The 21,945-nt window shown below is 62.6% G+C and overlaps 1 protein-coding gene across 7 annotated transcripts in view; it reads right to left on the minus strand.

The window, feature by feature from the left end:
• Positions 1-21,945, minus strand: part of PLXNA1 (plexin A1) — a 200,691-nt gene that overhangs the window by 14,969 nt on the left and 163,777 nt on the right. For 5 of the 7 annotated variants that reach the window (XM_084989663.1, XM_021069451.2, XM_084989665.1 and 2 more), the window contains 17 exons: positions 12,882-13,022; positions 12,092-12,192; positions 11,750-11,873; positions 11,519-11,672; positions 11,225-11,324; positions 10,046-10,160; positions 7,198-7,398; positions 5,489-5,585; positions 5,201-5,394; positions 4,964-5,115; positions 4,763-4,883; positions 4,441-4,577; positions 3,064-3,231; positions 2,749-2,842; positions 2,351-2,590; positions 2,057-2,200; positions 1,585-1,819 (listed from right to left, as the gene is read on the minus strand). In XM_084989663.1, coding sequence (XP_084845789.1) covers positions 1,585-1,819; positions 2,057-2,200; positions 2,351-2,590; positions 2,749-2,842; positions 3,064-3,231; positions 4,441-4,577; positions 4,763-4,883; positions 4,964-5,115; positions 5,201-5,394; positions 5,489-5,585; positions 7,198-7,398; positions 10,046-10,160; positions 11,225-11,324; positions 11,519-11,672; positions 11,750-11,873; positions 12,092-12,192; positions 12,882-13,022 — 2,518 coding nt within the window. Of the gene's footprint in view, positions 1-1,584; positions 1,820-2,056; positions 2,201-2,350; positions 2,591-2,748; positions 2,843-3,063; positions 3,232-4,440; positions 4,578-4,762; positions 4,884-4,963; positions 5,116-5,200; positions 5,395-5,479; positions 5,586-7,197; positions 7,399-10,045; positions 10,161-11,224; positions 11,325-11,518; positions 11,673-11,749; positions 11,874-12,091; positions 12,193-12,881; positions 13,023-21,945 lie in introns of all 7 variants that reach the window. The other 2 variants (XM_021069450.2, XM_084989664.1) reach the window with 1 other exon arrangement.

A 21,945-nucleotide genomic window follows, 5' to 3' on the forward strand; every position in this document is an offset into this window, starting at 1 on the left:
GCCGGTGCCCCCTCCCCTCCTCCTCTGGGACACCTGGGAAAAAAAGAGACAGGCCACTGGGTGAGCACACCCTCAAGGCTCAGCCAGCAGGCCCCCTACATGCCTGTCCCCTTGGGGTGACTCCACATTCAGAAGGAAGGGAGAGAGGCAGGCAGGCCCCAAAGAACATTCCAGAGCCATGAGGGGTGGTCCTACAGTGGCCTGAGGGCATGCCATCTAGTTACCTGCACCCAGCCAGCCCTGGGGGCACATGTTCTACCAGATACAGGCACTGAGGTTCAGCCCAGCAGGACGGGCAGATGGTTGTCCTTGCCCAGGGAGAGCCCTCTCCCCCTGAAGAGCCCCTCCAGCCACCCAGCCCCCAACACCTGCCTGGGACTCAGGGGGCGCCCGGGATGCAGACCCAGTTTTAAGATGGGCGATGGGCCAGGGTCCCGGGCCAACCAGATACCTGTCCAGCACAGTTAACGACCACCTAGCACTAAGTTCATTAGGCACAAGGGCCCTGTTGAGGCTTCCAATCCCACCCAGCTCCCTGCCTTCATCCCTGGTTAGGAAGCTCCCATTCCCTGGCCCCAGTGTCGCCAACGTCCGCTAACATCTGCAAAACATTCCAGGTTACTCCCACCCCTGACACAGCCAAGACCTCCAGTCACTGTGGCACTGCTTCATTCACCCCTGGTGACAACCCCCAGCCCAGATGGGGCTTCAAGAAGCACATACAAATGGGGGCTCGCGTAGAGAGGGCCACAGCCAGCCCTAAGACACTGTCTCACAACAGCCAGGAAAGCTAGCCAGGCTGATCAGCAACCAGCACAAACAACCAGCTTGCTGCCTGGTGCCCACACGGGCACACGGGAGCTGGACTCTCCAGCGTGCCCAAGGCCCTGGCCTCAGCATCCATCATTTAATGCCCACCCAGCGGTCCCACAGCAGCCATGTGCTCAGTGCCAGCATCTACTCTGGGAAACTGAGCCTGAGCACTGTGGCCATCCTGCCACCACAGGAGAGGGAGCCAGGGATGAAGGGGTTCCTGCGGATGGAGCTGAGAACTTGGCTCAGCTGTGCCCTGACTGCCCTGCACAGGCATCCCATGACACCTCCTTGCTGCAGTGGCCCAAGCTGATTGATTTCCACTCCCCAACCCCAGAGCTCGACAGAGGCAGCCCAAGCCAAGGTCAGGTGTGCAAAGGGGTTGAAGACAGGTCCCCACCTCAGTGTATCACCCGGCGCCAGGCAGAACAGCCCATGCCAGCACACTGCAGATGGTGGACTGGCACACAGTCCCCACATCTGGTCACAGGCCCATCCCACAGACTGAAAAATCAAGGCACAAAAATGTTGTGTGCCCGTCTGGGGTTCTACAAGTCAAGCTGGAACACAAATGATGGGGGGCTCTCTGGACAGAACCTGTGTTTCGAGTGACACCCCACGAAAGCCCCCAGACAAGGCCCCTGCCCACCTCCCTGGGCCAAGCCTGGCACTGTGAGGCTGTCAGGAATGTGATCAGGTGGGTGGGCCCAGCTCAGCAGGAGCAACAGGCTTGGTGAGCCACCCACTCCCCAACCCCCAGCCCTCACAGACCTTCCTTGCACTCAAGGGCCACGCGGGATTCCAGGTTGTCCATCTGGAGCTGCAGGCGCTTGAGGGTGCGGTCAGCGTCCCGTGATTTGCGCTTATAGGCGATGAGCACAGCCACAATGACCAGCAGTAGGAGGCCCCCGCCCCCGCCGATGCCCACAATGGCAGGCAGCGTCAGCAAGCTGTCCGAGTACACCTGCAGCACCCCTGGCGAGAACTCGAAGCCACCGGCCCGGACCTGGAGGTGCAGACTGCTCAGGAGGTGCCACGCCTAGTCACAGCTCCAGGGTCCCCTCAAGACCCACCCGAGGGCTTGGCGAGGTGGGACACAGGCACCCAGGGTAGATGCCACGCCCGCTAGGGGAACCAGGGCTGGGTTCCCTCTGGCAGGAGGCGAGAGCAAAGTTCTCTCAGAGCTGGGAATGCCCTGTGCGAGACTCAGGAGGCCAGAGGTGACCAGGGCACGTGGACGCACCGTGACCTTGTGCTGCCCGGTGAGGTTGGGTGACTCGCAGAGCAGCTGAGTCTCTGAAACGGTGAGGGCACAGGGCGTGGAGCCGATGAGCACTGTATAGTTGAGCCGGGAGTTGCCAGGTGCTGGCGGCAGGAGGTTGCGGCCCTGTGGGGGCAGGACAGGGATGAGCCCACTGCCAGTTCCCATATCATCCCCATGCCATCCCCTCCCCACACCCCCCCGACCGCCGGCCCCACGCCATCCCCACGTGGCCCCACGCCAGCCTGTACCAGCCCCACCCACTGCAGCAGCCACCTTGAGGATGAGGGGGGAGCTGGGTTTCAGCTCCAGAAGGCCCGTGGGGCTGAGCGGCTCCAACACAGGGTCCGGGTAGTAGAGGAAAGATGAGGTGTTGAGCACGAGCAGGGCGCGCACGTCGTCCATGACGAAGCCCAGCTCGTCGGGCCGCTCCCCCAGCTCAGGCGGGCTGCGGGCGGGGTTGTCCACCGATGGGGCCCGGCACACCATGGTGGTGTCGTTGTACACCAGGCAGCTCTGGGGATACAGGACGAGGACACTAGGCTGGCTGATCTGCACCCAGCCAGGCACTAGCAAGCAGGGCCCCGGCTGGCGGGACGGGGTCAACCTCCCTCCCTGGGGCCTCCAGGGAGGCTACCATGAGCTGTGGGGAGCAAGGCCCAGCAAGGACTCACGTTCTCCCTCTCGACGCCTCCATACTTGGCCCGGATGCGGGGTTCACGGACAGTGGCCAGATTAGTGCCTGTGACTGTTAGGAGGGTCCCTCCACTAAAAGATGAGGGAGGTAGGAGTTAAGGGTTGAACTTCGGGGACCCTCTGCCTGCCCCCGCCTAGGCCCAGAGACAGCAAGCAGGTTAGGACCTCTCTGCACCAGTTTTGGTGGAAGGACCACATGAGAGGAAGTGGGGAGCCTGGTACAGGGGTCCCATGCTTGGTGCTGGTCCTTGATGGCTCAGGAAGGGGTGGTGGGGCCCAGGTAGCACCCCTACCTGTTGATGCTCCACTCGGGATCAATCTTCAGGATAGTGGGGTCCTCTGTGTAGTTGTACTTGACCTCAGGATTGGTGAGCTGAGCACGGTTGATATTGATGACGATGGGGGCACTGCCAGGGCTCTGCCCAGGGGGTGTCAGGCACCGGATCTCCCGGGAATTCCTCCTGGAGGGGCCAGTGGGAGTGAGCATGCAAGTGCCAGAGCTCACCTCCGACGTGGCTAAGAGTCGAGGCTCCACCACGGATGGCTGGGGGCAAGTTACCAGACCTCCCTGGCCCCACCTGCCAGCCTATGACAGAGGCCGCAGCAAGACCTGCCTCCAGGTGGCTGAGGACTGTTAGGGCCACCCTCCTGGTCAGCCCCTCCACCTGGGCCCCAAACTGGCCTCTCCCTCCACACTGCCCTAAAAGGCATCCAGGCTCTCAAAGCTGCCTCCCTGGCTAAGGAGCAGGTCCTGCATCCTAAGCTTGCTCTCCAGCTGACCTCCTGCCTGCCTCCTCCACAGTGTCAGCTGGCAAGCCTGTCCATGCCCTGACTTGCAAGAGCCCAGCCTGCCTGGCAGGAAAGGGCACCATATGGCTCAATGCAGTCCTGCAGTAGCCTCATCGGTCACCCAGGCAAGGCTGGCAGGACAGAGCCCATGGCTTCAGCATCCTCCAAGGGCTGGAGTACAACAAGCACAATACTCAGCACCAAATTCAGATACACTGAGTGATGTCCATGTCCCCCACATGGTCCCCTGACCTGAAAGTGGGCTAATCCTGAGTCTGGGCCCTGAGCTGGCAACATGAGCTGGCCAGAAGTGGGGGCACCAGGTCAGCCACCCCCAACGGACAACCATCCGGTCACCGCCTGCACCTGCTCCCGTCCTATCAGCTCCTTCACCATAGCCAGGAAGCCCCGCAGCCGCCAAGCCTGCTCACGGCAGGCTGCAAACACCAATAATTAGTCTGATAACGGGTAATTACCGCAGGAAAATATTTAAAGGCCCGCTCCATTATCATCCCTAATCTAAAATTATCCACTTCAGGGCTCCGGGCTTTGTTAAGACTTCCTTTTCCTCTCTTTAAAAATTTTTAAATGCTCCTTGTGTTCCCAAGGAATCAACCCAGGACAGGGTGGCTGTGTCGGCCCCTCAGAGCCAGGTCCCGCCCACCCAGCCCCGCCCACCCTGCTCTGCCCACTCTGGAGGTAGCCTGTCTCCATGGTAACTTTCTCCGCCTCTAGGTTTCCATAGTGATCACCCCAGCCAGGCTCTCCACAGCCCCCCTTGTTTCCTAGGCAACAGGAAGGGGCACCGAGCCATCTGAACCAACCCCCACCCAGGGAAGACAGCCCAGGCCTGGGGTCCCCATTCCGTGCACACCCCGTACCAGGAGAATGAGCAGGGCCGGCCGCCAACAGACACAGCCACGTCACTGCCTGCGTTCAGGTGGCTACCCTCGATGCCAATCCAGGTGCCCCCCGAAAGGGGCCCGCGGGCAGGGCTCACACGGTAGAAAGTTGGAGTCTAGGGAAGAAGGAAATGGCTGGAGCTCCTGGCAAACGCCAGCACCTCTGGCTGGGCCCAGGCCTGTGCTCACCAGGTCTCAGATGCTGCCCACAAGCAGCACAGGAGACTTGAAGCCAGGCCCCGGGGAAGAGGTTGCCTTTGGCCCCCACAGGGCAGGGGAGGGCTGGGTGGGGCAGGCTTACCACAAAGGTGAAGCGTTTGGGCGACAGGGCCCGGTAGTGGGGGGAGCAGTCCCGCACGCAAACCTCCACCAGGGCGTCATGGGCCCGGACGGTGCTGGCATCTCCAATCTCACAGACGATCCTGTAGACACAGGGACCTCAGTGGCTGGCGGCATCTGGCGGGCCTCCCTGCCTCCCTGCCCGCTCACTGGCTGCACTCACTGTTCAGCACTGATGTACTCGCTCTCCACGGGGCTGCATAGCACCTTGCCCACGCGCACACCCAGCCGCACGTCCTCAAAGCGCAGCCCTAGGTTCTCGCCCATGATGGTGAGCCGTGTGCCGCCCTGCCGTGGGCCTGTCTCAGGGGACAGCTGCAGGGAGGAAGAGGCTGGGGTGGGTGGGGGGCAGCCAGGTGTCTGAGCCCCTGCCTGAGGATCAAGGTTGGGGTTTGCCTACCTTGAAGATCTTGGGGTCCGCGCAGCGGCTGCTGCCATGGCGCGCGTGCATCCAGGCAGCGGGAAAGTCTGCAGGACAGTGGGGGCGCAGGGAGCAGCGGCGCTCGGCCACACACCAGCCACACTCAAAGCGAGGGTCGGCCTTGAGGCAGAGGCCGCAGCTCTCCCGCAGTGCCGGGCACTTGTACAGGTGGGCTGTGGATGCAGAGGGGGGACTCTGTCAGACTCCCGCCCCCGATAGTGCCACCCACCCTCGTCCCTGACCCCAGGGCCACCCCACCTGGCTCACCCTGGATGTTCTGCGGGTTGTCAATGACGAAGTGGCCATTCCACACCACAGACAGGTTCACGGGCAGGTCACTGACATCATTGCCCTCGTAGGAGTACTGCGGTGGGGAAGGGCAGTCAGGCCATGCTCTAGGTGTCAGAGCTTGCTTGCGTCCCTCATGGCCACCTCAGGGACCAGACCTGGGGCAGGGTGGTTGGGGCTTGCAGGCTGGGGTCTGGGGGCTCTGCCTAGAGAGACTGGCATTTCTGATCTGGAGCCGCCCGCTTGCAGGTCGGGCGATGGGGCCAAGCGCCTGCTGCCACGTCCCTCTGGCTTCCCCTCTGCACACGCAGGCTTCTGGTGGCGTTGGTCCCCACCCACCACCAGCCACGAGGCAGACCCTCAAAGGTAAATGCCCCAGGAAGCAGGTCCCAGCTGCTCCCACCCCATGGACACGTGCCAGGGATGCTCATGAACTTGCTCCTCATCTCTGAACCAGCCCAACAATCCCTCCTGGGGGACCATACTAAGGTCCTGGATGTGCGTCCCCCACACCCTGGCTGCCCCCCGCCCCCAGGCCAGGCTGGGCTCGGGGACTCAGCCCTCCCCTGGGAGCCCAGACCTGGTTGCCCAGCTGTGTCCCACTTCCCGCAGCTGAAGACTCGCTCTCCAGCCGGAAGCAATTCATCACCTTCTCCACAGGAATTTAACTGGATCCTACCAAATTCCCTGATACTCCCTTTACACAGAGCTGCAGGAAAGATAAATGTGGGCCTGGGGAGGGGGTAAGGAGTGTAGGGACAAGTGACAGAAGATGGAGAAGGAAGGGGGAGAAGCAGAGAGGCAGACGCACAGGGTATGGGGCACATGGAAAGGAAGGAGGGGTGGAGGCAGCCCTGCAGGGAGCCAGTGGGAGATGCAGGTGGAGGGCGTGGCCGACAGGAGGCAGTATCTGAGGGAGGAGAGAAAGCAGGCCTGGGCAGACAGGGAGGAGGCTCGGGGAGTCTAGGGCCCAGCAGCTGACCTGCCAGGACAGAGGAGGCCACAGCGCCTGGAATGGAGCCAGACCTCTGACCCCCAAGGCCCTCTCTAAGGTCCTAGGAGGTCTTACACATGGCCCACAGGTACCACCCACCACTCAGGGCCTCAGCCAGCCTGACGTCCACTGCTCTCAAACACATATGGAGACCACAGTTTGCCAGCAGTCACAGCTGGAGAGAGCAGGTCTAGAGGTGGCCTCAGGGCCACCAAGGTGGCTCTCTCCCTTGCCCAGTAGAGAAGATCTGGGCCTGCAAAGACCAGTACTGAATTCTCGGGACTTGAAAGGTCGCCCTTTCAAGTCAAGGACTGAGGCTCCGAATTTGGCTGCTCCTTGGCTCACCTGCTGCCATGTGAACACAGTGGCCGCCGTGCATGGCTTCTATGTCTGGGCACAGCATGCATGCCTCAAGGAGCCAAGGGCTGGTTCTGTCACCCTGACCACAGCCCCCAGAGATGGCGCATCCTCAACCTGGCCACCTCACCACGTCCCAAAGACCCCAGGCAAAGCCAAATCCCTCCAAACATCTGGGTGGCTTGGGCGTGGTCCCTGGGACAGCAGAGGGATGTGGTGTGGCCTGGGGGCCAAAGTGCCCTCTGAACAGGGGAGGCAGACCTGACCACCCATGGCCCTTGTGCTGAGGCAGAAACCAGGTCCTGAGGCTGCCAGCCCCCGCCCCCCATGGGCTCACCGACGAGTTCTGGCACTGCAGGCTTGAGCTGTTGAAGCGCAGGGCAGCAACACGGGCCGGGCTCCCTGGGGTGTGGAACAGGCACTCGTACCCACGCTGGCCCGACTGTGGCTGTGGCAGATTCCGAGCAGCCAGGGTGATGGGCTTCACCACACCCGCTGGCACATAGATCTGGGTGGAGGGCAGGATCTGCGGGCAATCCTGGGGGCAACACGGCTTCGGCTGAGCCCAGGCTAGAGGCCTGAGCTTCTCTGGGGTGAGCATCACTGCGCCCACTGCACACTGGCGGACGGACTGAGGACAGCAGTGACAGCTACACACTGTGACCCAGGCAGGCGCTCTTGGGGGCAGAGGGGCCTGCTCAGGGTCCTAGGACCCACCAGAAGGTTCCCATCTGGCTGCAGCTTCAAAGCCCTTGAGGCAAAGCAGGCTTGAGGTCTCAGCTGAGGGCCTGGGGAGCAGGTAAAAATAGCCAGAGCGAACAGAAAAACAGCCAGGCCCCCAGGGCCAGCATTTCAGCAACAATAACTGATGCAATGGCCCGGCTTCCTTGCAGCAGGGCTAAACGGCTGTGCAGGAGATGGCCCACAGGAACGCTGCGAAGTGAGCTTTAAATAGAGATGCTGAAAACAGGCTGTGATCCAGAAGCCCCATGGCATCTTCCAAGACAGCCGGGCTGGCTCTGCCAAGGCCTCAGGGTCCCTCGGACCCTGGGCAGGCCTGGCAGACTGTCCACCAGGCTTGCGGGGTGCCCGTCTCCACTGGCCAGGAGCAGGCAATGGCCATTGCACCTGGCACACCACTAAGCTCAGGCTGCAGCCCTAGAGGCCGTTGCCAGAATGCAGGTGGCCACACCGAAGCCAGCACTGCCCTGGCCATCTGCAAGGGCACCTACACTGGCCCCCAAGCCAGGGACCCCTGTTGTTGGGGTCTCTCCACAGCCCTGACATGTCCTGGCCACCAGGGCCCTGTGCCCACCATCCCCCGCCTCACACCTTCCTCTGCACTGACACCACCTCTGCTGGAGGCCAGGGCCTGTCTCCTCATGGGTCTCAGGGCACAGGTTCTGTGTCCCCAGTAGGCTACGGCCTCACTGCAGCCAGGCCTTAGCACCTCGTGACCTCGGCCACAGAGATGCGTGAGCTGGGGCCTGACCCTGAACTCTGAGTGGCCTCAGACTGGGCTGAGATGGAGGCAGCAGGAGCAGGCAAGGGATGTGGTCACAGAGGCCCTGCCTTGGGGGCCTCAGCCTCCCCTCGTCTGAGGAGGTCTGGATCTACAAGTGAACCAGGGCCAGGACTCTGGTTCTATAACACATCTCAGGCTTTGCCCAGAGCCCTTGGCTCACACAGACCCAGGAGGAGCCTGAAGAACACCCTCTGTGGACAGCACGACGACCAGCTTTGGACCCAACACATAACCCTTGTGTGAAATGCCCCCTCCCCATCCTGGAGAGGCTGGACTTGGGCAGAAAGTCCAATCTGGATGTGGGTCACCTCCAAGGGTGGGCTCTGCTCCCCAAGTGGGACCCACCAGGCCACCCAGCCAGCACCAGCACCTCTTTGAAGCTGACTGAGCAGACACGGGAGCACAGGGCTCTGTCCCATCACAGGCAGGAAGACGCTGTCACTGGGACCCAAGACCTCACCGAGTGAGCAAGCACTGAGGAGGGGTTGTCCAGGGCAACCAAACCTATACCAGAGGCTGGGAGGGGCTGGGGGAGTCACACTTCTTAGGGACGTCCCCATGCCACCTGGAGCTGAGAGGGAGCGCCTGTGCAGTTGAGTCCATCCCCAAACAAGCCCCAGCCCCTAGTGCCCAGCCATGCCAGCACAGGAAGCTCAGGGAGGGTCTATATCTCCCCCCACCCTGGCACAGGCAGCTCAAGGATGAGACCAGCTTGGGGAGGGTCTATACCTACAGGGTGATTTCCTCTGAAGGGATGGCTCGGGGAGGCAGAGGGTCAGAAGTGGGCCAACAAGGACTGGGCCCCCGCCTCTCACGCCCTGCCTCAACCTGGTCACTGCTGTGGTCCCTGCACGCCACCTACTCAGCAGCCTAAGAAGCCCCTGCTCCTGCCCGCCCAACCAAGACACCTGGGCCAGCTCCCTGACCTGCCACTCCCATACTACCTCCAGCCCCCGTCTGCTCTCAGCCCACCCCCCACTTGTCGGGGTGGTGTGCATTGTCACCATGGAGCGGAAAAACAGAGGCCCACAGAGAGATGGTGGGGGCAGCAGGGAAGGTTCTGCCAGGGGGTGGGGGCGTGCCCGCTGCCCCCTCTGTCTAGGCAAGTCCTCACCAGCCGTGGCCCCCAGGCACCCATGGCTGCTGGGACTGACAGCCCCCTGCCCCCCAGCCAGCAGGTGTGGTGTCTGCCGCAAAAGCAAGACCCTGGCTTCAAGTCCCGGCTCTGCATCTGAAGGCTGGACATGGGCAGCCAGGCCCCCTCCCGTGCCTGGCATGCCCTGGGTCAACCCATGCTGGTTTTTAGACCGGCTGCTGGTAATAAAGTCAATGCCCACTCGGCTCTGAAACAATTACTACCTAATTAACCTCAATCAACACGCAGCCCACAAGGGCCTCCACCAGCAACCAGTCGCCAAATTCCCACGCCCATGAGGACCCAACCAGACACTCACGCTCCAGGCTCCTGCTGCCCTGGGTGGACAGTCCCTGCTCCCAGCACCCTTGGATGATCTTTTGGTCTGTAGCCCCCAAGCAGTGACCACCAGCCAATGCCACTGGCTGGCCTGAGGCTGTGACAGCCCTTGAGAGCGTCCCCTAAGACCTTCTGGGGCACCCCCCCTACCCTCTGGCAACACCCAGCTCTGCTGTGCCTCCTCACCTCAGACACATTGACGCGGCCCTCCAGGAAGGCACAGTCGGCGGCGTTGTGAGTGCACACGTGGCGGTACTTGCACCAGTGGCAGGGGAAGGAGCCGTTGACGCAGGACAGACAGCTGCAGGGAGAGGGCAGTGAGCCTGAAGCTCCCCTGCTGTTCCTGGAGCTGCCCCAGGGCCTTTACATGGGCTGCTCAGAGCTGCTCTACTGCTACCCACCAGTGCTCCCCTCCTCCTCCCTCCATGGCCTGCTGCCCACCCCAATGCCAGCCAATAGCACCTTCTAAAAATGCACACGTCTAAAGCCGGGGTCAAGACACATGTGACCATCAGTACTGGGAATGCATTAATGCAGCTAAGAAGCACATTTTAAATCTCACCTTATTCTGATAAACTAAGATGTACATGGAAGTGCTGAACAGGGGCCACAGGCTGGACGTTGCCTCTGTGACCAGAAGGCAGGCTGGCCCGGTTAAGAGTCTGATTTGTTCTGACACATTCCCAGGACCTGGATGGGTCACAGAGTCCCATGCCCCACCATCCCTGTGGCTTCATGTCACCTGCCACCATCCTGCCTCTATAGAAACGCTCCAACCCTCCAAAACTCTGGAAGGCAGATCCTGCCTCAAAGATCCCAGCCTGTCACACACAGGGAGGCCAGACCCTGGTGACAATGACACCAGGCCCACAGTGGATGCCCCACCAAGGGCCAGGAGGGCATCAGCATGCAAGTTAATCCACAAAGACACAACTGAGAAACTAGGCTCGCAGCTCTGAGGTGGACACTCCTGGGCTGGGTGCCCTCCAGGCCTGGGGCCCTGGACCCTGTGGGACACACAGTAGGGCCTCAGCTCCCCTGCTCTTCCTCTGTGGCTGGTGGGCTGGCAGAAGACCAGAGGCCTAGGGTGAGCTCCCACACTTCCAGAGAGGACCTGGGCCAGTCCTGCCCTGGGCAGCAAGTGCCGAGGGCCCAACTGGCAGTTGGCGTCTCCCATGCTCCCTGACTCAGTCTGGTGCCCTGGCCCACTCTCACATGAGGCAGCCTGAGAGATGTTCCATGTGGTAACCAACTGCACTCTGACCGCCACCCCCAGGACTCCCCCAGGGCCTGTCCTTGCTGGCTCCTCCTGCCCTGGCCATGTGCTGCCCATGGCACACCGTGCAGGAAGCCAGGGACACTCACGACTGGTGGACGCTGCAGTTGTAGAAGACGAAGTCCACAGACGCAAACTTCTTGCCCGTCTCCTTGGACTTTAGGTACAGCTTGACCACCCGCTGGTCTCCTGCAGCAGCAGCAAAGGCCCTGTCATCAAGGCCCCGAGGGCCACCTAACCCAGGAGACCTGCAGTCCCCTGTGCCCACCCACCCAGCGGCCCTGGGCCTGCAATGCCTCCCCCGCCCTCACCCCTCACCAGGTCCCCCCCTTGCTGTCCCAACAACCACCTCCTCCAGGAGGCCCCCCGCCCTGTGGCCTTACCCTGGCCCCGCGTGATGGGCGCCACCTCCCGTGCGGAGGGGGAGCGGCAGTGGATCCGGCCGTCCTCCAGGATGCCCTCAGATTCGGTGAAGTCCTCAAAGGAGCAGTTGACTCCAGCCGAGAGGTCAGGCACATTCCAGGCCTGCAGCACGAGCTGGGCGGGGGCAGGAGGGACGGTGAGCAGGGGCCCGTCCCCCAACATCCTGCCCATTCCCGGGCCACCATGCTCACCGGAACCTGGGACATAGTGACAGACACATTGCGTGGCTGCACGGCCAATTGCACACACTGTAGCAGGTCCGCAGCGAAGCGCTGGGGCTCGTCCGCCCGCTCACAGGCATCCTGACGTGAGCAGCTGCAGGCATAGACATGGGACCAGCTGGGGCAGGGGCAGGACAGCCCTGAGCCACCCCGCACCCCGTCCTAATAGGGGAGCTGGGCTTCTATCACTGGCAGGTCACAGGACACCAACCACCAAACCAGACCCAGAGGAACTTGGGAGGGAGATGGGACCCCCAGGATCACAGTGAGGCCGCTTAGACCCTCCCCCAACAACACCCTGCCCAGACTCACATGCTGTGCAGGACACACCAGCCGCAGTGGGGGTCCCGTGACCCCAGGCACAGCTCACAGGACGTGTACTGCACGCAGCTTTCCACAGGCACGCGGGTCACCTGGAGGAGGGGCCTCAGTATCAGGCTCCCACTGGGCCTGCCTCCACCTCCTCAAACACATCCAGGGTAGCCCCATGCTGGGCCTTCCTCCTGCTTGGTCTACCCAAGGGCCAGTCTTGGGTGACCCTGGCTTGGCTGAGTCAGGCTAAACAGACTGGGGCTGTCTCCAGGGAGTCAGTGCAGGTGACAGTTCTGGCCAGTTCCTCCACTCTGCATCCAAGCATCCCAAGGGAACCACAGGCTCTTAGGCTCCAGCCCCCAGCACAGAGGCAGGTGGGCCACTTACCCAGCCCTGCCTATTCAGCCCTGACATCCCAAGGCGTGAATGGCCTGACAGCAAGACAGGGGCAAAGGAAAAGTGGGAACCACCAAGAAGGAAGGGAGCCCCTCTACCCCCCACAGGGTCACCAGGGGGAGCTGAAGGGCAGAGGCCGGCTCCAAGCATGCTAGACTGGAAACAGCACATGGTCTTGATGAGCTGGCCAGGCCACAGCCTGATGACTCGGGGCCCAGGCACACCCCAAACCTCCCACACCTCTACCCTGAAAAACCTCTCTCTCAAAGAGGTAGTGGGAACCCCAGACCAGCCTGGGAAGATCTGGAGGCAGCCTGGACATTGAGGGCCAAGGGTGGCCACACCCAGCTCCCCAAGGGCACGCCCAAGCTCGCCTCTGCAGGGCGGCACCCACCTGCTTCTCCGTCATGGCGTAGAGGTACTGGCGGTCTGGGCTGAGGACCAGGTCACGCAGGATGGGGTTGCCCTCTTGGGCCACTACGCTCTCGTAGGCCAGGGCTGGCCGGCCTCCTGGGTTCGCCAGGTCCACGAGGATCTGAGACAGGAGGCCCAGGTAAGGCTGCCCTGGCCCACCTCCAATTGAGGGCAGAGCCTGGAGCCCCTCCCCAGCCACCCAACCCAAGAAGCCAGTGTAGGACCCACTGTGGCCTGGAGCCTGGTCCTGGCCCAGCCCCTTCCCCAGGTGACAGACACCACAGTCCATGGGTGGGAGTCTCTGAGGACTGGAGAAAACAACCACCCTCCCATCTCAGCTGCACAGCCCTTCCCAAGGCAAAGGCAACAGGAGCCCAGGGCCAGCATCAGTCTGGGGACATAGGGTGCCCAGGGAGGCTGAGAGTGAAGCAGGGGCCTCAGGGTGGGGGTGGAGCGAGGGGTCAGGTCCTGGGGGACAGCCCCCAGCACCAAAGCAGGGGGCGGGCATCTCACAGGCATGCAAATATGCTCTGAATCCCAAACCAGCCAGGGCGTTAATTAGCCAGCTCTTCCCCACAGCTCGCAATGCTGCAAGTATTTTTAGTTGCTTTTACCAAACAAATGTATTTAATTAACAGAGAGACCCAGGAGCTTTCCGAGATGGGGCTCGTGGGGCGGCGCCGGGCAGGCTCCCAGGGCACAGGGTGGGGCGCCTGGCTCAGGCCCGCCCCCACTGGCAGCCATGGAGCAGCCAGCCCACCTCCTCCTCCACTATGGGGGTGCTCAGCCCAGCACCCCTCCTTTGCACTCCAAGCTGACAGGGGCAGGTCTGACTGGCCAGGGTGGGCTGCGGGGCCAGCTCCAGAAGGAGTCAGAGAGGGCGGCAACCAGGGAGGGCACTGTGTCCAGGCCAGAGGCTGCAGGCTGCGGGAGGGGGAGAGAGAGGGGGAGGGCCGCATTCCTGAAAGCCCGAGGCCACCCCCCACATCCGCTCAGCTGCCTCCCAGCCAGGCAGGCAGGCTTAAGTCAAACCAGACCCGGAAGAGCTGTGTCCAGAGCGGGTCGGGAAGGCGGCCCCACGCTGGGACTATTGCTGCCCCAATGGCTTCCGGTGCCCGACCTCGGGGCAGAGGGGGCACTAGGTGAGGGCCTGGCCAGGACCCCAACCTGCACCCATTAAGCCTGCCCGTTCTCACAGGGGACCCACAGTCAGCTCCACTGCCAGCCAGGCCCTAGAAGCCAGGAGTCTGGCCTCGGTACCCACACTGCCTGGGCCCGGGCCCGGCTCGGACACATTCCAGCTGTGGACACTGCCTCGGTGTCCCTCTCTGGGGAGCAGGCATGAGGGGCACCTCTCTCCACACAAGAGCCACTCTGGGAACTACACGTCCAAGCAGGTATTACGGGTAGGCCTGGGTGGCCAAGGCCCCCCAGCAGTCACCAAACCCCAAGAGCCAGCCACAGAGGCCCGGCAAGGCCAGCCTGGCCCACGGCCAGAGAATGGGGACAGGACAGCCAGAGGGCAGGGAGGCCTAGACGCAGGCGAAGGCACCAGTGTGGGCCCAGAGCTCCAGACCCAGTCTCCACCAGAATGACCCAGATCAGGGCCCTCCATGTCCTCCCTCAGGCGCCTCCTGTAGTCACCAGAGCCCAGGCCTGACTCTGCCCCACCTTGGGGACTCCTGGGATGCTGCGCTGACCACAGCCCTGGCCTGGTGCAGAGGGCACTCAAAAGACATTCCCGGGCTCTAGCCTCTCCCATCCAGATCACCAGGGCCCCATGGTGGGTCCTGACTGCTCGCCACTCACGGCTAAGGACTGGGGCATGGCATCACATCAAGGTGCGCCCCTCCACCTCTGAGCAGGGGACAAGGGGTTGCAGGGAAGGTCACACCAAGGGCACCCAAGCTCTGAGGCACAGCAGGGAAGAGCCTGGGGAGGAGGGTGGGGGAGGCGGGCCAGCCCGTCTCTGGAACGGCCCTGCCCCCAGGCCCCCACGTGCGGATGCCTCCAACAGGTGGCTCCTGACAGCTGCAGCGGGAAGCATGCTTGTCCAGCTGTCCATCTGCCATGCACCCATCTACCACCCACCTGCCCAGCACTGGGCAGCCCCCAGTGCTTACATGTGCAGGGCTCCCCCGTTGCTGGAGGACACAGAGCAAGGGGGCGCTGGGGAGGCATGGTCCATGGGCCAGTGCGTGGACATGCATCAGCTATGTGCTGAACAGCCACGGTCCAAGCTCAGCAGGACCCCCGCCTGCAAGCATGGGACAGTTGGGGGCTTTTGGCCAGTCCTCCAACCCTGCCTGTTGTGTGCCTCAGCTGGTTTTCAGGCTGCAGGGCCTGTGGAGCACAGGGAGGTAAACTGAGGCCCACAAGGACCTACCAGGGCCCTGGACCCATGCCAGCTGCACCTGAGGACACGGAGTCAGCTCCAAATGTGGGAGGAGGGATGCAGCAGGGAGGGCATTCTGGGGAGAGGGAGCATGCAGGGCAGGCACACAGCCAGGCGGATGGCAGGACAGCAGGACACACCACGGCTGGCAGTGCGCGTGCTGACACCACACCCTGGCCCACAGCTGTCACTCAAGGGCCACCCACCTGGGCAGCTGGGCCTGCAGAGCCTCCCCTGGTACCTTCCCTGACCTCCAATTGTCACCTCTGTCCTCTGCAAACCTCCCCCCAAGACCTCTGCAACTTCCCACCATAGGCTGAAGCCCCTCCCTCCAACCTCCCCAAATCCATCCTGTCCTGTCCCCTCTCACCGTCCCCCCCACTTCACTGCAGTGAAGGACCCCCCTCCACCCGGATGGCTTAAGTGCCACCTCCCAAAAAACCCACCCAGCCTGGCTCTGACCCTGCCTGCTTCTCCACCAGGACTGTCCCTGTCCCTCTGTACATGGGGGAGTCCCCTGGGTTCTGAGCTGAATCACAAGGTCTGTCAAGAGCCCCCAGGGAGGGGCTGGGCCAGGCACCTACCACCCCATGGGCTGCCTCCTCCCACAGATAGGCCCAGGATTAGGTTCAACCCTATATATCCCCAGACCAGAAGGACCCTGAGGCCCTGGACACACTGGACAGAGACCCTGCAAAAGGACCCATCAGAAAGCAGTCCCTGGCCCTGGAGGCCCAAGCCCTAGGGTGGCTCGGCCGGCTGCCCCCACATCCATCACTGAGAGGCCCTGGCCAACTGCTGCAGGCAGGCAGCTGACGGCTCGGCCAGGTCAGCTGTCCGTCCAGTCCAGAGCCAACAAAGGGTCCATTCTCTGGGCCAAGGGCGGGTGGGGGGGCCGGGGAGGATGTCTGGGCCATCCAGGCTGCTTGCCAAGGCCGGCACGCGCCCTAGCCGCCCGGAGGCAGGGGGCTGCCGAGCTTGGCCCAAATGGGGAAGGGTGAGTTCCTTGTTCTGCCCACCCCCAGGCAGCACCTGTGGGCCTCTCTGCAAAGTGGGGGCACACTGGTGGAGCTGACTCCTGGTCTCTAGATGGGGGTTGAGGGACAGACAGAGGACGGGAGCGAGCTGCCAGGGCAAGGACTTCACAGGCACACCTTCCTCCTGTGGGTATAAGCTGCGAATCGCTCCCAGCAGCCCGGAGGCCGGGTGGTCCTTCCTGGGGAGCACCTTGTAGAAGGAGCCCCCACTGCTCTCTCCTCCCAGGCCCGGGGCTGTACGGCCCGGCCTCCTCTCCTTCCTGGCCAGCGCCGCTCAGCTTAGGCCCCCACGGAACCAGCTCCCAGGCCCGTCAGCTCTCATGGGCCCATAGGCTGCCCCCTTCTCCAGCTGAGGGCAGGTTCCAGGCCCCTTCCTGGGTCCATTCTTGGAAAGGCCAGGAGGAATTTGATACTGAAAACGCAATTAGCAATTTCCTCTTGGCAGTCATTAAGTAATTAAAACACAATTTCCAGGAGCCCTACAGGTTGTAATTGGGCCAGACACACCTGGTAAAGGGGGGTGGGTAACGGGGTCACAGGAATCTTACCTCTCCTATTCTCAACCCTCAAAACACAGAAAGACATAGGGAGGGAACAACCAACGCAAGCAGTGGTCTTCTCTGACTCTTAGTTTCCTCAGCTGCCACCTGGCAACCGACACACAGGGCTGCAAGGATGAAGCTCACAGTTCCTAACAGCAGGGGAACAGAAGGTTCCAGCCGTCCTAGGGGATCTGTCCCACTGCTACGGAGGATGCACAAAGCTGGACCAGGAGGCAGCAGAGACGCACAGCCTTCCACCACATGCCAGTGACATGGCCAGGGCACCCCTGCAGCTGGAGATTTAAGCAGCGTCCCATCCAGCCAGGGGTGCTGCAGCAGGTGGCAGTGACCATTTGGCCAGATGTCCTTGCCTCAAACCCAAGACCTGCTCACCTCTCTACCCAACCCGCACAAGCAGCTGTCCCTGCCCCTCCACTTTCATGAAACCACCATTACCCTCTAGCTCTTTGTCCCCAGGCCAGATCTCTGAGCCTCTGCTGACCACCACAGGGTTGCCAGTGAACTGTCCGCCACGTGCAGGACGAGCCCCCAGCCCCTGACCCCCTCTGGCACTGCTCAGTTCCCAGCAGCACTAGGGCACCTCTGAGCTTTGACCCTACTGTTCTCTCCCCCTAGAAGACCCTTCCTGGCAAGGCTTCATTCTCATCAAAGTTGCCCTGGTGCTGATACTAGGACTAAGCCTGACCGGCCAGACCCTGCAGGAAGGCAGGCCTGGGGCAGGACCCCGTGCACACTTGTGGGCAGCTCAGCCCGCCACCAGCCACCACCCCGCATGCTCTCAGGCAGCACCAGCTCTGGGACAAGGGGCCCACAGGGTAATTGCCCGTAGCCAGCCACACCCACGAGAACCAGAAAGACCACAGAACATGTTCCCAGGACACAGAGACATCACGGGGCACCATGCCACAACCACCTCCAGGCTCTAAGAACCCCTGCCCCTGGTGGGACCCCACAGGCACAGCTGAGACAACAGGAAGCAGGCAGCTGGGATGCCTCCACTCCTCACCAACCACTCCTGGGGGCAGGGGTGGCAGAGGGACCCAACAACCAGCCACCAGCAGGGCTGCATGCTGACCACTGATCTACCACCCCCACAACCCCCACCAGGTGCTGCCAGATGTCCCACACCTGGTCCTCGAAACAGAGAAAAGACATCACATCCGCCCAGAATGAAACAGTCATGTGAGTGTGTAGAGCACACAACACAGGATGGGGCGTCCACAGCTGCCACACAGCACAGGTGAGGCTTGTGGGGGCTGGGTAGAGAATTCAGGAGATGCGCCAGGTGGCAATGCCACAGCCAGCCCAAAGCATGGCAGGCCGCCAGCACAGGGACCCCTGGGAGGGGTGGGTGCCAGCCGTGGTCTCAGGCCTCAGGCCCTGTGCTTTCCTGTGGGTGCATCTCCTCCAGAGTGGACGCCAGACACAGGCCAGCCACACGCATGACAGCGGGGACCATCCTGACCCCTCCCCTGCCTGGCCCCGGAGGCCACGCACATGTGCCCAGGGCTTAGGTCTCAGCCATGACTAGCAGGCCACCTTTTGGAGCCTCCACAGGCCTGGAGGACAAGTTGCGGGAAACTGACATGGTTCAGACATAGGAGATGAGCCTCCTGGGGTGCAGGCTTGGGCCTCGGGGCCTGGTCCTACAACATCTCTTGTGAGGTCAGCACACCATCCTAAAGGGCCCCCGCACCTCCTACAAAGACCTGAGCTTTGGGGCACAGGGCCCCCACTGGATGCACTAAGCAGGGATCAGCAGGGGCAGCAGCCTGCCACAGCTGCTCCACTTGGCTCTTGGGGGCACCACTGAGTCTCAGAATCCTGGGGCGGGGTGGGGGAGGGATGCCATTTTTCAAAGGGAAGCTTCTAGAGACGGAAGCCCTGAAGGGTAAGAGCTGTCCCAGGTTCAGGACAGCACATGGCAGAGGCTCAGCAACTACACAGAGCATTGATGCCCAACTGGACAATGGCCAGGCACATGCTGGGGACAGCACTGTAGCCATAGTCTGTGGTCTCTCCTCACCACACAGGCAGGCTGCAGATGCCCCAGCCCAGGTCCCCAGCCACTGCCTGGTGGTCCACAGCATGCTTAGGCTAGCCTCTGATGCTTTTTCAAGACAAGTTAGTTGCCAACACTTAACAATCAAGAGAGCTCACACAAAAGACAGACTTCCAGATTCTCTCGAAAAACCGGCTGCTCAGGCAGACAGGGCTGCTTTTCTGCCTGGCACAGCCACCAAGCCACAGGGCTGTGATCACACAGGGCTATGTCCCTGAGCCCAGCCCCAGCCCCGCAGCAAGCACAGGACAGGTACCCTCGCCAGGCCCAGGGGTAGGGCCCACTTCTACCATTGCTTTGAGGATGCCACCAGCTAGGGAGGGGCTGGGCAGGCAACCCCTGCCAGGAGTCCAGGGCCTATTCCCCACCCGCCATGGGCACCTGGGCCGACTCGAGGGCTTGGGCCAGGGGCCGCCCTTGGGAACTCCTGCTGGGGCCCCGGCACCCCTGGAGGCCACAGGGGCGGGGAGGACAGGAGGGTATGTGCAGGGCTGGGGTCTGGGGGTGTCATCCCAGGAGGTGGCAGGCAGAGGGCACCCCAGCCAGCCCTCAGCCGCTCAAGTTGGCAGCTCTTAAATTAATCGGCTACAATTTTACACAGTACCGCCTGGAGGTGGCCCAGAGCCAGCCACGTCCCTAGAGCTCTAGTCGCTGTTTAAAGCTCAGGGCAGACCAGGCGTGGGTAAGATAGGGTGTGGTGCCAACAGCCTACCCCAGGGTCTAAGGTAGGTGGGAGTTCCCAGGGCCCCACACACAGGGCACAGAGCACAAGGGGGTAAGGAGATACAGCCTTCAGGGTGGGAAGGGCCTGGATCTAAATCCTGGAGAGGGAGCCCGAGGGCCCAGCTCCCTCAAAGGTCCTGGAGCCCCTGGAGAGGTAGCTAGGCAGCAGCAGGGAGGGGGCATGGGGCTGGGCTGGAGCCCTCCCTGCTCTGGCTCTGGCCCCGGAACACCCCCACCCCAGCTGATGCCTTGGGCTATGGGAAGGAAGACCCTGCATGTGGCCAGCCACTCAGGTTTCTAGAAGGAGGGGCTGCCCTGACAGCCCCCAGATTCCTCAAAGCGGGAGAGAGGTGGCCAAAGTAGGGGTCCCACCTCCTTTCCTCCAAGGACCCCAGGGAAGGGAGGGAGGCCCTGGACATGTGCCACTGCCCCCAGTGCACCTCGGTTTCCACGTCACATGGACAAGGGGCTGCTACAAGGCCCCAGCACTGCCACCACGCAGCACGCAAAGAGACTGGATGGCACTCCCGGGCACGCAGCTGGGGGTACGAGGGCTGGAACCACCGGAATGCAGCCATTTTGACAAAACCTACAAACACCCTACAACAGCTTCCCTGGACCCTCCCTGTGGGTGGAAGAGGCTTGGGAGGCACCCTCTGGGGGAGGGCTCAAAACCAGCCGGGTCGACACCCTGACTCTCAGACTGCTGCTACCAGCCAGTGGCCCTGGGCATGGCTGACCCCACACACCCCAGAGGGCACCTGTGCCCAGCCCCAGTGTAGGGGTGATGGCGCCAGGGAGGCAGGTAGAGGGGAGGAGCAGAGAGGACGAGGGGCCCTCAGCCATGGCCTCCTCACTCCCGATGTAGCCCCTTCTCCCAGAGAGCTCAGGCCTCCTCCATGGTCCCCACTCAGCCTCAGTGTCCCCTTGGTGGGTCAAGGACAGTAACGTGGGGGTGAGGCTGAAAGGCAGCAGTTGGAGACAGGGATGGACTGACCTGTTCTCAGCACCTCGTGGAGTGGCCTATGGGTGAGGACGATGCCTGGCCAGCTACCCAGCCTGACAGCCAGCAAGAGGGCTGCTCCCAGCCCCAGGAGCCTACCCTTCTGCTGGGTGACAGGCTTGAGGCCCTGTGGCAATGTCTCCAAGAGGCTTCACTGGCGGCCACACCCGAGAAGGGTCTTGCTACAGTGGGACAGGCCCCTGCCAGGCACAACCCAGCGACACACCTCCACGGGTCCACAGCTCTTCCCTGCTTCCCCAGCCCCAGGGCAGCAGGCAGAGAGCATGTGTGCTGGGGGGAGGCCCAGACCTGGAAGGGGAGCAGGTAACACCCAGGGCCCAGGCAGTGCCTGACCCAGGGTGGGGGTGAGGTCACACCAAGGACAGGCTGAGGGCACAGACGCTGATCCAGAGGGTGGCGGGGGCCAGAGCTGGCCAGCCACCACCCAAATGGCCCCACTGCCTCATGGCCACCCCAGCCCAGAGCCCACACTTCAGGCCCATTTCCCAGATGGGAAAGCCAAGGCTAGGGAGGGCCCTTCCCCGGAATCACAGAGCTGGGGGGGGGGCAGTGGGACATGACACTGAGGACACCTGACCTGGCAGAGACAGGAGGCACTTCCCACTTTCTCTGGCACCAGAGCTGAGAGCAGGCAAGGCCTTTGCTGGCCTGGGGCCCAGCCCCCACCCACGGGCGCACGCCAGGCGGGGAGCTGTGTCAGCAGCAGCCTCAGGACAGCTGTTATTTCATCTACCAGCCCCGCCCTGCGCTGACCCTCGGGAGCTTCCAGGCCCCCCACCCTACTGTCGCTCCAGGAACTTCCCCCACAGCAGACCCTCCCTGATCTGGTCCGCACCCACCAAGTTGCTGCTGACCCACTGCCTGTTGCCTCCCCAGAACGCCCTCCCTGTCCAGCCCAGCCTGGCTCTGCGCAGCTTCTCGGGGAAAGAGACCTACACACGTGGGATGGGCCCTGCCCCCTCAACCCACCTCGTACATGCAGGGGCTCACAAACTGCCCCTGCTCTAGAGCACGCGGAGGCTCTCACACCAGTCCCTTGCCTTGCCCTTGGCCTTGCTGTCTCATGTGGTTGGGGGCCGTGCTCCAGGGCAGAGCACTGCCTCAGCAGACACTGGATCCCAGGAGAAGAGGGAGCCTCACAGGCCTGCCCTGCCCCCGCCCTGCACACAGCCTTCCCAGGAGTTCACTGTGCGATTTCAGAGAGCAGGGCCAGCTGCTCCCGGCCCGAGGGGCTCCACCG

Source organism: Sus scrofa, chromosome 13, assembly GCF_054392235.1.
Source record: "Sus scrofa isolate SSC_HxYL_T2T_F1_AM1 chromosome 13, Sscrofa_HxYL_maternal_Yorkshire_Landrace_v2.0, whole genome shotgun sequence".
NCBI lineage: Eukaryota > Metazoa > Chordata > Mammalia > Artiodactyla > Suidae > Sus > Sus scrofa.